Here is a 16,647-nt window from a genome sequence, read left to right as displayed (position 1 = left end):
AGGCAGTCTTGTAGAAATTGACAGGCACACAGTTGAGTATTAGATTAAAGGCAAGAAGTATTACAAGGAGTGTTTTAGAAGAGTGTTTGTTTGCTTCAAAGGTTGCCAGAAGGGTTTTCTGGAGGGGTGCAGGCCATACCTAGTTGTACATGCTACAACATTGAATGGTAGGTTTAGAGGGCAACTTGTAGCAGCTTGTGCACTGGATGGACACAACTGGTTGTTTCCAGTTGCTTATGGTGTTCTAGAAGTGGAGTCTACTGAGAGTTGGACATGGTTTTTCACAAACCTGAAGAAAATGGTAGGTCATCCAGAAGGTTTAGTGATACATACTGATGCTTGCAAGGGATTGGAAACTGCTGTTGATGATGTGTACCCTGGAGTGGAACATAGAGAGTGTATGAGACACTTGGCTCAGAATTTCAGTAAGAATTTAAGGGAAAGTTCTTTGATGATAACTTATGGCCTTGTTCACTAACCTACAGTATCAAGAAGCGTAATTATCATCTGAACTAGCTCAAAAGCAAACCCAAAGTTAAGGAATATCTGGAGGAGCACCACACAAAAATCTGGGCAAGAGCAGAGTTCAGTGAGATGTCCAAGGTTGACTATGTGAACAACAACCCTGCTGAATCATTCAACTCAAGAATCAGGAAATACAAGAGTCTTCACATAGTTGACTTGCTAGACAAGATTAGGCAATACATCATGGAGAAATTTGATTTAAGAAACATAATTGCCACTGACCATTTCATTGGGCACTACATCATACCAGCAATAATGAAGGTTTTGATGGAGAAGACAAAAGGTTTGGAGATGAGCATAGTTAGGAGAAGCCCAACAGAGGCTGAGGTGACTGCTACTGACAGAGAGAAAAGAGAATGGAGGTACCCTGTTGACATAGAGAAGTGGTCTTGCAGTTGTAGGCAGTGGTAGATCACTGGTAAACCCTGCATCCATGCCCTTTTTGTCATCACTGCTCTAAGAGGTGAAGCTAGTGGAATAGATCAGTATGTCCACAAATATTACTCAGTTGAGATGTTTAGAGCAACTTATGCTGAGAATCTACCAGCTCTAGAAGGCAAACAACAGTGGGACTGTGTAGATCTAGGATTCAAACTGTGTGCTCCTGTTCAGAACAGACCACCAGGAAGACCAAGAAAGCAGAGGATAAGATCTACCAGTGAAGGAAAGGGCCTTGGTCCTAGGAAGTATAAGTGCAAGAGATGTGGAAGATGTGGACACAAAACCAAAGGCTGCAAAGAATCTGTTGATCCAGCCTTTGGAGAAGAAGAACATTGGGGAGCAGATAATGCAGATGATCATCCAACAGCTAATGAGCCAGCAGAAGCACAAGTAGAAGATGAGGAGGAGGATGAAGAGCCAGAAGTTGATGTTCTTCAGCAGCAGATGCCACCACCAAAGGAAATCTCACATGAGGCATCTACACAAGCTAGTGTAGTGAGGTGTGTGCCAGCAACTTGTTTCAGTTTTATATTGAACTTGTTACAGTTTTCATTAGTTCATATCTTAAAAATTGTGTTATGTTTGAACTTGTTTTAGTCCTAGAAAGAATTATAAAAGAGGAGCAGAGAGGGGAGCTTCTCCAAGGTGTTGCAAGCAGAAGAAAAATGGACCAACAACTACATTTTGCTCAGTTACTGGAAGCAGTGTTGACAGCAAGGGTGTCTCTCCAGCCAAAAAAGCAGCAACAGCAGTTGAAGCTCCACCCACTGCCCCAATCCAGCAAAGAACACTAGAAGCAAAGCAAAGATGGCTCCAAACCCAGCCAAGAACACCAGGAGCAAAAAACTTCAGTTTTAGTCCTGTTACTTCAGTTTTATGTTTGAAACTGTTATGCACTTGATGTTGTTACTGTGTGCATTGTGATACCAGTACTTTTATATTCTTAGTGCTTTATGCACTTGGTGTTGTTGTCTGTGCACTGTGATGATCAACTTCTTAATGCTTTATGCACTAGTTATGCAGTCTTTGGTACATGTGTGATGATCAACTTCTTATTCTTAATGCTTTGTGCTCACTGTGGTGTTTAATAAGTTGGGATTGTTGTTGATCTACTTTGGTATAGTTTTGTCATCGACGTCGTCGACGACAAAACCTAAAACTACCTTTGCATAGTTTTGTCATCGACAACAAAACCTACATCTACATTGGCATAGTTTTGTCATCGACGACAAAACCTACATCTACCTTGGCATAGTTTTGTCATCGACGTCGTCGACGACAAAACCTACATCTACCTTGGCATAGTTTTGTCATCGACGTCGTCGACGACAAAACCTACATCTACCTTGGCACACTTCTTTCTACTTAGGACATCTAAACCAACATCTACTTTGCATCCATCCACACCATCATCTAGTTTGCATTGACAAAATAGCATGTTCATCTTGACCACAACAGTGCATCATCGTCTTCAGATACATCATACTAGGTTGTACCATTCGGTCAACAAGCACAAACTGATACAACTACAACATGAACAACATTACAACACAACTTCCTACAAACAACATTGCTAAAAGAAGCATCATCTCATCTCTTTCTCTCAGCTTCTTCTTCAAAACATGATTCTTTCTTGACAGCTCCATGTTTTCCTTCTTCAACTTGTGACTTTTGATCCAGCTCTGTTCTACCTCTGCGTGCAGGTCTTCAAAAGCCAGGGAAACATGCAATGGAGGAGGAGGATCAACCCACACCACCCACTCACACTCCTGTGGTAACTGATTGCACATCACATTAACCAAAAATTAGATTTTTCATAAACAAGAACTAAAACATGCTCAAATTCACAATCTCTTACGTCTAAACACTACTAGGGAAAACCCTAGTAGTAGCGCGAGTTTAATGCCCACTAGTAGCGCGGGACACTGCGCTACTAATAAGGTGCTACAGCTATTACTTAGCAGTAGCGCGTGCGACACGTGCTACTGCTAAGACACATAGCCACATCGTTTGTTCTCTCCCGCGCTGCTGCTAATCTAGCTACTAGCAGCGTGTTTACTATCCATCGCTACTAGTATTCTTTTTTTTTATTTTTTTATTTTTAATGTATTTATACGTCATTATACAAATTTTGGTACAATACCAATTATGAGGTTTATATCATTATGTCCATAACAGTGTGTCCAATGAAGGTGGATTAGGTTCAAGTGGAGGCAATATGTGGTGCATGTCAAAAGTATACTACTAATTCAAACTTGATCTAGTTTGGACTAGTAGTACTTTCGATGTGCACCACATGTTGCCTCCACTTGAATCTAATCCGCCAGCACAAGCTATGTAATCATCATCATAGTCATTACCACCAACAATAGTTATTTAATCATCATAGTCATAGTGTAGCACATCATCATCTTCAAACTCATTCTAGCTAGCTAATCACCACCAACACTAGCTGCGGTAGCTATCTAATCACCACCAACACTAGCTAATAATAATCATCATAGTCATTACCACCAACACTAGCTATTTAATCATCATAGTCATAGTGTAGCACATCATCATCTTCAAACTCATTTCTAGCTAGCTAATCACTCATGCTGCTCTCTCTCAGGTAAAATAACATAAAACATGTGTAGCACTCCTGCTTCATCATGTTGGAGCATGCAGATGAACCTGTCTCCTAATCGTGGGCTGCGCTTCTGATTGCTGCCCCCTAGTACTTCTCTGCGATCGTTCACAATTTTGCTCCAATCTTTCACTATTAAGCATTCCTCGCTATTAGAAATCCTGAATGCACTAAAATGCATTGTAGGATATCTTGGCCGTAAGCTAACAATTCTCATGCGACCTTTAATCTCGATCCAATGAGGCACAACATTCATCGGGAGTCCCTGTTGAAGAATATCGTATAGTAACATACTTAGCAATGAAGTTTAGCTTAAAAAATAATGGATGCAAAAGATGCACTAAGGACAAATAGTAAAAATCTTACCATCTTTCCTAAATAGATGTGACCGTAGTTCAGTACGAACACTATTGGTCGCACGTTTTGAGTACTAAGATTTTTAAGTCCAGAAAACTAATTTGTCTTGACAGTATGAAGATCCTCAAGCCATGAAACATAATGACTCATCTCCTCGCACTTTAGTACAGCCCCGGGACAGTAGTAGGTCATGTCTACCAAGCGCTGGACATATTTGCTTGAATGGAAATAGCTGTCAATAAAAATTAGTTGTCAACTATTTTTGAATAAACAATATCAAAGACATAAATATGGTTGAGAAACTCACATAATGGTATAACTGGAGGCGTCTGCACATCGACCCAGATGTCGATATTGCCTTCAATATCATCTTTCGGACAAATATCAAAGATGATAACCATATCAGGCTCAAATGCATAAGTCTTGCATAGTGCTTGCCAAGTTTTGCATCCAAAATAGGTGTAGGTGTCTGCGTTGTATAATTTTGCGTGGAAAGTACAACCATGCTCGGTCTTCAAGTAAACTCTCTTCACCTCCATAGTAGTTTTCATAGGACTAAAACCTATCTTATCCAAGACAAAAACTCTTGCATGGCAGGGGATACACTAGTAGAATAGTAAAAAATAAATTATAAGTTGAAGCAAATGAAGCAGATGTCATGCTTAATTACGAAAAAAGACTTGTCGTTGTGACTTACTGTATCCACTTCGAAGTTCTCGTCCAGCTTGATGCTGAAGCGCCTATCATCATTTAGGAAGATTCTGTCGCACAGGCCGCGCTCGTTATCGCAGTATTTGCAAATACCGAAATCCTTTTCGTCGCCAGACATTTCCTATGTTCATAGTTGAAACATTAATTGAAAATCGATCGAAGACAACTACCAGGATACTCAACACACAAATCCGGGGCACTCGATATTTCCTACATATTCTAGCACAAGTCATGCCAAAATTCACGGAAAAATCCGGCACTTTGCTAAAATAGGACATATCGGGCGCCTGAAATTTGTCGGAACGGAAATGAATCAACACTCCGGCAAAACATAGGCCACTCGGAGGTGTAACCTGCAAACATGACCGGCCACTTGGGCAAACACATATCCTATTTGAGCAACACAAGATATACATTTCAGAATATCTTATAGGACTCATATTGACATGAGCATTCAATAAGCGAAACCAAATCATAAAATAAATAAGTATTCAAATTAGCATGCATTCAATAAGCAAAAGTAAATCATCTCTTGCGTCCGCACATCGTCGAATATTATCACTAATACATCCCGAATAGTATCATACATATAACATCACTAATACAACTAAAACCCTAGCGAACGATGGGTATCGGCGCGGGCAGTGGACACCCAAAGAGAAGGGACCATCACAGGATCATAGCTCCAGTGAGATCCCTGAAGAACCTGCGAGGTATTGGAGAACCTGTGCTCCAGCACAACCAAGTAGCGACGGACGTGCGCGTCCTCCTCGCTGACACGGTGACGTACCACCTCCGTGGGGTCCTCAAGCCTCTCGACCGTCGCTGGCCCACGCGACCGCCACCAAAGAAGGTTCGGGTCAACGACGGGCTGACTCCTCACCAAGCTGCGCCCCCGGTAGGTACCGCCTCTCAGTACCAGCCCGGCAGAGCCCATTCCCGGACATGGCCCATCTGGTCAAGCAGGTGTCCTCCACCGAGTCGACGACGAGGATGCGGGATAGGCATCGTCGACGTCGATGCGGGAAAAATTGCTTTAACTAAAAAAATAACAACAAATGTGACATGTTCAACTAGTTCTATTAATTCAACTAGTTCTTACTAAAAATAAACTTACTATAAATAAAAATAAACTAGTACCTAATTAGTACCTAGTTCTTACTAACTAATTAGTACCTAGGAACTACTGCCCTAATTACCATCTAATTTGATGAACCTAGGGGTGGAAAGTGGTAGCGGATAATCCAAAATATCCGATATTCGTATTCAATCGGATATTCCAATTATCCAACTTAAAAGTCAAATAAGTGGTCAAATTTTACTCGTTTTATGATTAATCTTAGAAATTATTATGCATTACAATAGTGTTTATTCATCATCTAAGAAAACATCATGTAAGAAAACATCCAGCCGCATCCGTATCCGATAACATCCGTATTCGCATTCGTATTCGTTTTGTAAATATGAAAACGGAAGTCGTAAGAGCACTATCCGATCCGCATCCGATTCCTTTCCACCCATAGATGAACCCTAACTAATTTGATGCAACTAAAATTTGAAGAACCCTAGGCAGAGGTAGGGGAGGGGGAGGAGCAGGCGTGCTCACCTCGGGTGTCTGCGGCGAGGGAGGGGCAGGCGGCGTCGAGGTCGGGGTCGGGGCTTGGGCGCGCGGCGGAGGGCGGCGTCGAGGTCGGGGTCGGGGGCGGCGTCGAATCCGGGGTCGGGGGCAGCGTCGAGGATGTGCGGAGAGCGACGGGAGAGCGCGCGGTGGCCGACGAGCGACGGCGGCGGCGATAGCGGAGGAGTTGGGATTTGGGGGAAGTGGTCGTGGGGAAGAACGAACAGCGCGGTTAAGTCAGAAGTAGCAGTAGCGCGTTACAGGAAGTGCGCTACTGCAAAGTTAGCTACAGCGCGTTCCTTCATACGCGCTACTGCTATTCCTTTCTCTTTTTTCCCCTTTTTCATTTATTTTTCTTTACATTTTATTTTTTTCCTTTCACCTTTTTCTATTTCTTTCATTTTCATTTACTTTTCTATTTGCTTTCCATTTAATTTTATTTCCTTTAGCATTAGCGCCTTTCAGCGTAAACGCGCTGCTACAAAGCAAGTAGCGGTAGCGCAGTTCGACGTAGATCGCTACTACTATGTGTAGCCTATCGGCTAAGCCGTGGGAATTTTAGTAGTAGCGCTTTTATCTTCAGGCGCGCTACTGCTACAATTGTATCTGTAGCGCTGTTTACACCAGCGCGTTACTGCTACATAGCACCAGCGTGCTTTTTTAGCACGCGCTACTGCTAAAGTTCTGTGTATAAGGTTTTCCCTAGTAGTGAAAGGACACCCTAAAAACCGGTGGCAAGTGCCTGCCCCTCCCCAGGAAACACGGCGGGCTAGAACAAGGCCGTGACCAGGGCAACGATGCTTTGAACGATACTCCGATCCACAATAGGTGTCATCGGGAAGATAGAACTCGGAGACATTCTGCACAATCCCGACCCCATCAACCTAAACCAAATGGAAGGGAAGGAAGGTCAAAATTTCCCCCAAATCTCACAAACCCTAGAAATCCTAGAACGAATTGGGGGGTGGAGGAGCAGCACAAGCTCATGTTCACTTACCTCACCGGCCGCCTGCGAGCAGTTGGACGAGCCCGAGCTCGCCGTGCTGCGCCGCTCCATCTTCTTCCTTGTCAGGCCTCGCGTCGCCGGCTCCGCTCCTTTGTTTTGTTCAGCGCGAGCTCACTAAGGACGAAAGGGTACTAAGTGTAGCACCGACAGGGGCAAAAATGTCCAAAATCTAGCGCCCCTTACGGTCAAATGGCGCTGACTGGATGGAGCCGTGCCAGAAGGGCAAAAGCACAAGACAAGCGAACTGAGTTGGGCAAGACCGCGTGTTTTCCAAAAGTAGGGGCAATCCTGACGAGTGGTACCCAATTAAGGGTATAAAACCGATTATCCCAAATAATTTATGTTATACGGTGAGTGGAGTGGAAACAAACTGCACATTCATACTCAACTGTACTAGCATAACACGGGACTGAAGGGTCTGAAGCACTACGAAAAGGAAAATGTTTGTTTATGTCCCCTTTCCTTTTCCTTTGTCTTTTTGACCCGGTAGATCCTCTTTCCTGCCAAGTGCTGAATGTGCTGAATGCTTTGTTTTTCTTCTCCATTCCAACATCGATTTGATTTGACCGCACTAATACCATGGTAAAAATTTGCAATTGTTCAGGCCATTGCGTCTTCTTGACTGCGATAATACCTGTTGTCGTATCACTTTGCTCCTCTAACAATGAAGTTCAACAACGAAACACATTTCACTTTCAGCTCCAAATCCACCATGCTTGCACTCGCAGTCTTCCTGCTCCTGCTCACCGAAACCACAACAGGGTGGTCCAAGCCAGAAGCACTGAGGACGACCCATGATCGAGGAGGATGCATCGCCAGGGAGAGGGAAGCTCTGTTGTCCATCAAAGCCGGCATCACGGCTGACCCAGATGGCCTACTCTCGTTGTGGCGAGGGCAGGACTGCTGCCGGTGGGAGGGTGTGAGCTGCAGCAACATGACCGGCCATGTCATCAAACTCGACCTCCATAAACGGGACGACCAGTCTTCCCTGGAAGGTGAGATAAGCTCTTCTCTGAAAGACCTGCAGCATCTGCAGCACCTGGACCTTGGCGGGAATGAGGATCTCACCGGGCCTGGAGGACGCCTCCCAGAGTTCTTAGGGTCTCTTGGTGACCTGCGGTACCTCAACCTCTCCAGCCTGGATTTTTCTGGCACAGTGCCCCATCAACTTGGCAACCTCACGAGGTTGTTATACCTCGATCTGAGATCTTATTATGGTCTATCTAAAGAATTGCACCAAGAAGATCTCTTATGGCTGCCACAGCTCTCTTTGCTCAAACATCTTGACATGAGTTATGTGAACCTCAGCACTGTGATAGGCTGGGTTGACACAGTAAACAAGCTGGCCGCTCTTGAGGTCCTCAGGCTATCGTCATGTTCGCTTAATAGCACAGGCCACTTTGTGTCCCGCTCGAATCTCACCATGCTCGAGATCCTTGACATCTCTGGCAATTCAATTGAATTGCAGTTCAAGGCTATCAGTTGGGTTTTGGATGCAACCAGCCTCATATATCTCAGCCTTGAGTATAGCGGTATATATGGCATGTTTCCTGCACATTTGGGAAACTTCACCTCACTTGAAGTCCTTCAGCTGAGTGGTAACTATCTGAAGGGAATGCTACCAGATACACTCACGAGCCTCTGCAGGCTGAGAATATTTGAACTGGCAGGGAATGATGTTCAAGGGGATGTGACAGTTTTAATCGACAGGTTACCGAAATGTTCATGGTGTCAGTTGCAGGTCTTGCGTCTGGGCCACAATAGCATAACCGGTTCCTTGTCAGACTGGATCAGCAACGTGACTAGCTTGACCACTCTTGATCTTAGATTCAACAAGCTTACAGGACCTCTGACAACTGGGATAGGTATGCTTTCTAACCTGATTTATCTGAACCTAGGCTACAATCAGATGGATGGACTCATCACTCAAGGTCACTTCGCCAAGCTTACAGAGTTGCGGCACCTACACTTATCTGGAAATTCCTTTACCATGGAGCTGAACTCTGACTGGATCCCTCCGTTCACATTACAGTCACTAGGATTAACATCATCCTATCTTGGGCCGAGATTTCCTCAATGGCTTAAATCACAGAAGAACATCTCCTTCCTTTATATGTCTGGTACTGGCATAGTTGATACCATGCCTGGTTGGTTTTGGACAGTATTTATAGGGGCTGAAATTTTGGACCTCTCCAGCAATAACATTGGTGGCAAATTACCGGCTACTCTTGGACAAATGGGAGCTGATGTCTTAGATCTAAGCTCGAATCGATTCACAGGCTCAGTACAACAGCTACCTCAGTACACAACTGAATTGGATCTCTCAAGCAACTTTCTGTCAGGGCCTCTACCATTGAGTTTATGGCCAATATATATAGAGAGTTTGTTTCTTTCTAACAACTACTTCACAGGCACTATCCCGGCATCGTTATGCCAAATACAGTCCCTGAGATATCTTGACATTGGAAGTAATATGATAACAGGTCACTTACCTCGATGTTCAGAACATGTGACATCAAGTTCAGCAATGGTAACGCCTAACACAACCTCTCCGGATAGTGATTCAAGCTCTACCATGCCACTATCTATGTCAATTGAGACTCTTAGGATCGACAACAATAGCCTCTCGGGAGAATTCCCTCTGTTAATACAGAATTGCCCAGAACTAACTTTTGTTGATCTTGGGCAAAATAAGTTTTCTGGGAGCATACCAGAATGGATTGGACAGAAATTGCCACAACTGAAATATCTGCGTCTCAGATCCAACATGTTTTCTGGCTATATACCTGCCCAGCTTAAAGAACTTCGTCATCTCCAATATTTGGACCTAGCACACAACAACTTCTCAGGCTCTATACCTCGGTCCCTGCTAAACATGGATGGCATGACCAAAACCACAGAATTAGCAGATCGGGATATTCCGTCCGGCACTTCCAGCGGCATTATTGCTGTAGATGATGGCGATGTTCCTGGAGGATTTGCGTATTATTATATTGATAGCATATTTGTAGTCACAAAAGGGCAAGGACGAGAATATATTGGTCAATCAATATACATGGTGAGTCTAGATTTGTCCTTGAATCATTTAACTGGAGATATCCCCAAAAGCATTGGTCCCGCATCCGGTTTAGTGAGCATGAATCTGTCTCTGAACCACTTGACTGGAAAAATCCCAGAGAGCATTGGCTCCATGCGCTCACTGGAATCACTTGATCTCTCCAGCAACCAGCTCTCTGGCGAAATCCCTTCGAGACTATCCGATCTAACATTGCTAAGCTATCTGAATTTGTCCTACAACAAATTGTCAGGAAGGATACCGTCAGGCCCCCAGCTCGACACACTCAACCCTGATGATCCCACCTCCATGTACATTGGCAACCCTGGACTCTGCGGGCCTCGTCTCCGGAAGACTTGTCCAGGAAACCATGCAGCGGAAAGCCACCCCAAAGAGAGCAAAGGAGGATCCGAGACGATGCCCTTGTGTTTTGGACTAAGCGTCGGCTTGGTATTTGGCCTTTGGGTAGTGTTCTGCTCCCTTCTGTTCAAGAAAACGTGGAGGGTCTCCTATTTCCTGTTCTTTGATGAGGCTTGTGATAAAATGTATGTATTTGTGGTTGTGAATTGGGCGAGGATGAGGCGGAAGGTGATGGCCACAGATTGAGCAGGTTTAACTGCAACAAGTGGTACTACTATGCAGTTCAGTGCATTATGTCCAACAAGTGTCCTGTCGAGGTTGTGATTTGTGGAGATAAATGCAGTAAGCTGCTACTACTGAATTACTTGTTCATGTAATCAAACAATGTTGTTACAGACTCTTATTGCATTCCTGATGCTTCTAATTTGTAGTACTCCCTCTGTAAACTTATATAAGTTTACGGAAGAAATAGTAGTCTATTTACCTGTCTGTACTCTGTAATTGTATTAGTGGCCAAAGAGAGCATAAATATATGTGGGGATTATTGCAGCCATGATTTGTGAGTGCTAGAAAAAGACCTTCAGCAGAAGCAGAGTGAAGGCCCGGTCAGGAACCCTAGCTCGGGAGGCGAGTAGACGGAAACCGATGGTGGCGATGGCGAGGGAGGCGAGCCTGGGGTAGCCGACGAATCGCCGGCCGTGCCCTGCCCCGCCCAGCCCGCGCGCATCACATGGACGGCCGCTGCGCGTAGGGCACGGAGTGGGGGTGGCCTGGACCCTGGAGCGAGCTGCGAGCTCGCTGGCCTCCGCGGACCGCCGCGCCGTTGCCGATGCCGGCGTGGCGGCAGATGTGGCTGCGGCTCCAGCCGTGTGGGCCGTGTGTGTGTCAGTGTGGGACCATACAAGTCAAGTAGTAGTAGCACAACTTACAAAGAAGGTCATCCAAAATTACGAAGACAGACTAGATTGGCATCGCAATTTTCTGATTTCAATTTCTGTGGGTACAAATATTAAATTGCAGCATGTGATTTTTTTTTATATTGCAATACCATGCTTCGTTCGCTTTTTGTTCTCTCTTCTTTTGGCTTGGTTTGAGGCGCGCATGTTAGAGCATCTCCAACCAGACTGAAATAATTGGAGAGCGCTATGTGTCGATTGACCGGCGCAAGCACCCGATCGGTCGTCGTGTAACCGTTGCATGGAGATCGTCGTGCAACCGTTGCATGGAGAGGTTCAGCGCCCACGCTTGGTCAACGCACGAACAAAAAAAAATCCCTTCTGCCTCTTAGTCGCGACATCAACGTGCACATCTCCGCCTCCCACCACACGCATGCAGCTCCGACGAGGCACGATAGCAGTCCCATCCCCCAATGCCCCCCCCCCCTCGTCGCAACATCGCGTGGTTGCCCATCGTTGTCATCGTCGATGGCCGCCAAGACTCGTCGCAATGCCCATCTACATCGTAGCAGCGCCAGGCACCGGTTGCAGCTCGTCGGCGCTTGTGCCCACCGGTTATAGTAGTTCCCCCGTACCGGTTGTAGCTTGCAACATCGCTGGTCGCTGGTTGCAGCAGCCATTAGGTGGCCCTCTCTCTGTCGCAACAAGAATCGCAAAAAACACAGGCAACTCCCCCCATGGCTTGCCGACGTCATAGGCCAGGCACAACTCTCCCTTGCGGTGGGGTTGGCCTGCACCATCTTGTCCCCTCTTGTTGATTTCACTCAGAGCAGCCATGGGAGGCACTTCTTCCAATCTCGTCTGCTTTATCTTAGGGATGGTGTACATGTAGGCAACGGAGAATTAGACATCGAACTAGGGGAGAGAGTTGAACGCCATCATCTTCAATTTCCCATTCTATTGCACCCAATAATAGGACATGATGAATGGCTTATTCTCAATTTCATGGTCCAAAGTGGCGGCCAACCCGGAAGCGCACTTTTGGCTCCGGGCGGCGCGCGCCCCTTGTATCTTGACGGTGCAGGATGTCTTTAAGATGTGTGGTTAAGGTAGTCGAATTTCATTGATAAAATCAGTAAAGGAACTTTGATGGCTAATACGCCGTTGCATGCTGCTCAATTAAAGAAAAAAAAAACACAACACACGACTATAACAATTGAGGTGATTAATTAGTGTAAGTATTTCGGCCCGAAAACATTTCAGTTCAATAGCAAAGTGAAAGCTTCGGATGTGTTAGCCGTCTGATCCTTAATTACAGCAAAAATGAGATGATTAATTAGTGCAAGTGTTTGGGCTAAAAAGCGTTTTGGTTCAAAAAGCAAAGTAAACGCATTTTGAATGTATTAGTCACCTAATTCTTAATTAGATAAAGATGAGGCGATTAACCAGTGCAAGCATTTCGGTTCAAAAATGTTCCGGTTCCAAAAAAAGTGGAAGTACTTCAGGTGTATTAGTCGTCCGATCCTTAATTAGAGCAAAAAGGAGGCGATTAATTAGTGCATGTATTTAGGCTCAAAAATGTTTTGGTTCAAAAGACGAAGTGAAAGTATTTCAGATGTAATTAGTCGTATGGTCCTTAATTCGAGAAAAATGAAGTGATTAATTAGTTTTGGCTTAAAAAATTCGGTTTAGAAACCAAAGTGAAAGTATTGTGTATTAGTTAGTCGTCTAATCCTTAATTAGAGAAAAACAAGGCGACAAATCAACATTTGCATATGATCTGTGTTATTAATCTGGCTGTTCAGTAGTTAATCTGGCTATTAATCAATAGAGGTTGATTGAGGCATTAACTATATATGCGTGGTGGGTTGGCAGGGGATTTCAGATAAGCGCAGGATTCATCATTTAATGCTGACGTGAGCAGAACCAACTTGAATGCGAAATACTAATGATATACGGGTTGGTTGTCTGTCGTAATTATACACAGAAAAAAATCAGAGAGATACTAGTTACTGACGGCTTTGGATGAACCTTGAATGGTGAGATTTAGGGGGGTGGCGTGAGCAGGTTCTCCTTCGTATTTCCCCGGCCAACCCCATCTATGAAGAAAAAACCACTCATCAACACAATGCAAGAAACGAAGCAAGAAAGAAAGATGGTGAACAATATGAAGCAAACAAAACCTACATGGCTATCGAGTCCAACACCACTTTGATGCCTATTTGGCACTTGCGCATAGTAATGGCAAAACTTATTCATGCACTCTTGGATGGTGGTCCATCTACATTGGATAGAGCCCTCATTACAGGTGATATGGATTGCATGTCGATCCACATAGTGCTTGTGTTCATGGTATCGCGTGTGGATTTTTTGCCAATAGTTAGAGCCATTTTGCTCGGTTCCACACATAGGATCCATGCTTATGGCCAACCAAAGCTTTACACAAAAGACATCTTCATGGTTTGAGAATGCTAGTCCTTTTGCCTTCACCTTCTTTTTTGAAGGCCTGATGATGCCCAGAACATCAAACAAAGGCGAATTACATGTTGAGGACGTCATTCATTACATGTTCCTTCTCGGCCTTCTTCCGGGCGCGCTTCCGTCAGCATCGATCCTTGTGGGTGATAGTCTCCACTTCCTTTCCAATGGTTGGTACCCCACATAGATTCCGTGCCATTGTGCATGGCAGCAGGCTGACGGCGAAGCGGGTGTCAGCACCTAGGGTGGAATAGGTGGTCAATGGCACAGACACGGAGGACGGCGATGGCGGAGACGTGCGCACGCGTGGGGCGGGGAGGGGGATAAGAACGGACGGTTTGGTCAATTTGGGGCGATTTTTTGTGTGGGTCTGCCATGGCGAAGACGTCCGGGCTTATCCGGTGGCCCCAAATCCGTCCCACATATGAGCTGGGTTGGATGGGTGTCGAATAGCCCATATATATCATCTGGGTATGGGACATCCGATTGGGTGGCATTTGTTTTGTCCCATATATTCCCGGGCTGACCGCCCGGACATATGGGGTAGTAGGGCGCCGGTTGGAGATTGTCTAACCCCACTTGGCCCTCTGACCATCCGTAGGGTGCTCCTCGCTGCCCACCTAGGTCTTCCTCCTAATTGTTGTTGTCCGCGCGTCGTTGGGAAAAGTTTTCTGCGGTTGGTGGTGGTGGGGTCGCCCCTTCCTCATCTCTCCCCTCCCTTTCTCGTCTTCCTCCTTTCTAGGGGTGACACATGCCCCAAACCCTAGTCGGGCCTGAGCGGGTTGATGTTGATTGGTTGGATGCCTCTTCATGCCCCACTAGTGGTCGCCACTTGGGGGTGTGGCGTTCGCCACCTTGTCCCCTTCCCCGGTTTGGTGGTTGTGCACCATCGCGGGGGCTTGCCCTCTACCCAAGTGAGCACGATGGGGGCACTGGTGCTGACCAGTGCCTTGTCCTGAACTCCGGATCCAGTCGCAGAAGAGGGTGGGGCTCGATCTTGGGCTCGATGGCTGCTGCTACAGTTGGTGGTCGACGATCGTCGAGTTGGGGTTCATGCATGTCCACATATGAGTATGCTCACTGGTGGCTATGGGGATAGTGTTTGTGTAGTGGTGGGGAAGCAAAGGCCTTCCCACCCTTTCTTTCGAAGGTTGGTGGCTGCATACTTGGTGCGGGGTGGAATTGGGGCCAGGTGCTAGGGCGATGACCCTGGATGGCAGGCTGCACTGTTGGTTCTTCAGCGAGCAGCGCTGTCGTTGGTGTTGGCGTTGTGCTTTGACCATGTGGGTGGCGAGGTGTATTGTGGCGGGTGGTCATGGAGAGGCTGTCATAGGTTGTTGCAACGAAGCCCTGATATGTATCTGGAGTCCCTGATCCGCTGTTGTGGGGGTTTGGTGGCCTGAGTTCCCATGTTGTGGTGCACGAAAGGGGTCAAGTGAACGCTTGCTGCCTCGGTGCCGGTGGCGGCAATGCTTGCGGGCGCCGCATTCTTCTTGGGGCACCAACCTCTCTCCCTTCCCTTTGACACTTGGGGGTGAAAACCTTTGCCCGCCTTGGTAGACGTGGCGGTGGCGCTGCTTTGTGTCATGACTCTCTAGGGGATGTTGCCGATGAGTGTGGATGTCTCTAAGTCGCGGTAGCGTGTCTACTGTGCTTCTTCTCGGCGACTTGCTGAAGGTGTTTAGTAGTGCACTCTTTGTGCTTTTTAGCGCGGTCGGCGTGTTTTGTGTGTTTCTCTTTTGATCGGCCTCTAGGAATTTCCTCAATGCCATGCAGAGCGGAAGTCTGTTTCTACAACAAAGGCACAACGAGTTCCACAAGATCGTTCATTACAGCCTCTAATGTAACGATGCATCATCACAGAGAGAAAGAAATAAAGCCTACGGCACAGCCACCATTCTTCTCACGACAACTGCATCAAACCGCCATGTTCGTCAGGAAGCTAGAAAGATCAACTCGTGTTGGCATCCTTCGCGCTGTTGTCAGACAGCAATGTGTTGGCATTGTCAATGATACATACTACACTTTACAGTAAAATAATTTGTGTTACATGGTGAGTGGAATGCAAACAAACTGCACATACATACTATACATGATGATCAGCTAGCCAGTCGCCCCACCTGTTCATCATGTATAGTTATCGAAGGGCCGATGGCCGAACTTTATTAGATAGAAAGAAGAGAGGTACAGTCTGGTTAGCAGTCTAGGCGTACTAAAGCTGAAAACCGTCTAAAGCAGCCAAATACAGCTATACAAGAGGAAACACAGAGGTACATCCAAAGTTCTCAGATTAGGCTCCGAGCTCAACAATACAACCGGCCGCACGCCAAACCGCAATATCTTCACAGACCAAATCCAGCACCCTGTCGGCGCTGCTTGCCACCTGGTCAAAAATCCTGGAGTTCCTCTCCTTCCACAGCCTCCAGTGCATGAGAATAGTAATAGTGTCGAAGTTGCGACACATCGGTTTAGGAACGCCGGCTCTGGCCTGGAGCCACCACTCCTCTATGCCGCTAAAACTGTCCTCTGGCATGATGAAGCGAGCCCCAAACCTGCGCTTGAGCAATCCCCAAA

At 46.0% G+C, this 16,647-nt stretch overlaps 1 protein-coding gene across 1 annotated transcript; it reads left to right on the top strand.

The window, feature by feature from the left end:
- Positions 1-594: 594 nt before the first annotated feature.
- LOC123161407 (receptor-like protein EIX2) lies at positions 595-10,945 on the top strand. Its single transcript, XM_044579249.1, has 3 exons — positions 595-922; positions 1,034-1,466; positions 7,984-10,945. Exons 1-3 carry the CDS (start codon positions 595-597, stop codon positions 10,943-10,945), a joined length of 3,723 nt encoding a protein of 1,240 aa, XP_044435184.1.
- Positions 10,946-16,647: the final 5,702 nt, after the last annotated feature.

The sequence above is a fragment of the Triticum aestivum genome, chromosome 1D (assembly GCF_018294505.1).
Source record: "Triticum aestivum cultivar Chinese Spring chromosome 1D, IWGSC CS RefSeq v2.1, whole genome shotgun sequence".
Classification (NCBI taxonomy): domain Eukaryota; kingdom Viridiplantae; phylum Streptophyta; class Magnoliopsida; order Poales; family Poaceae; genus Triticum; species Triticum aestivum.
The sequence above is the reverse complement of the archived record's forward strand: the minus strand, read 5'-3'. Positions and strand labels throughout refer to the sequence as shown.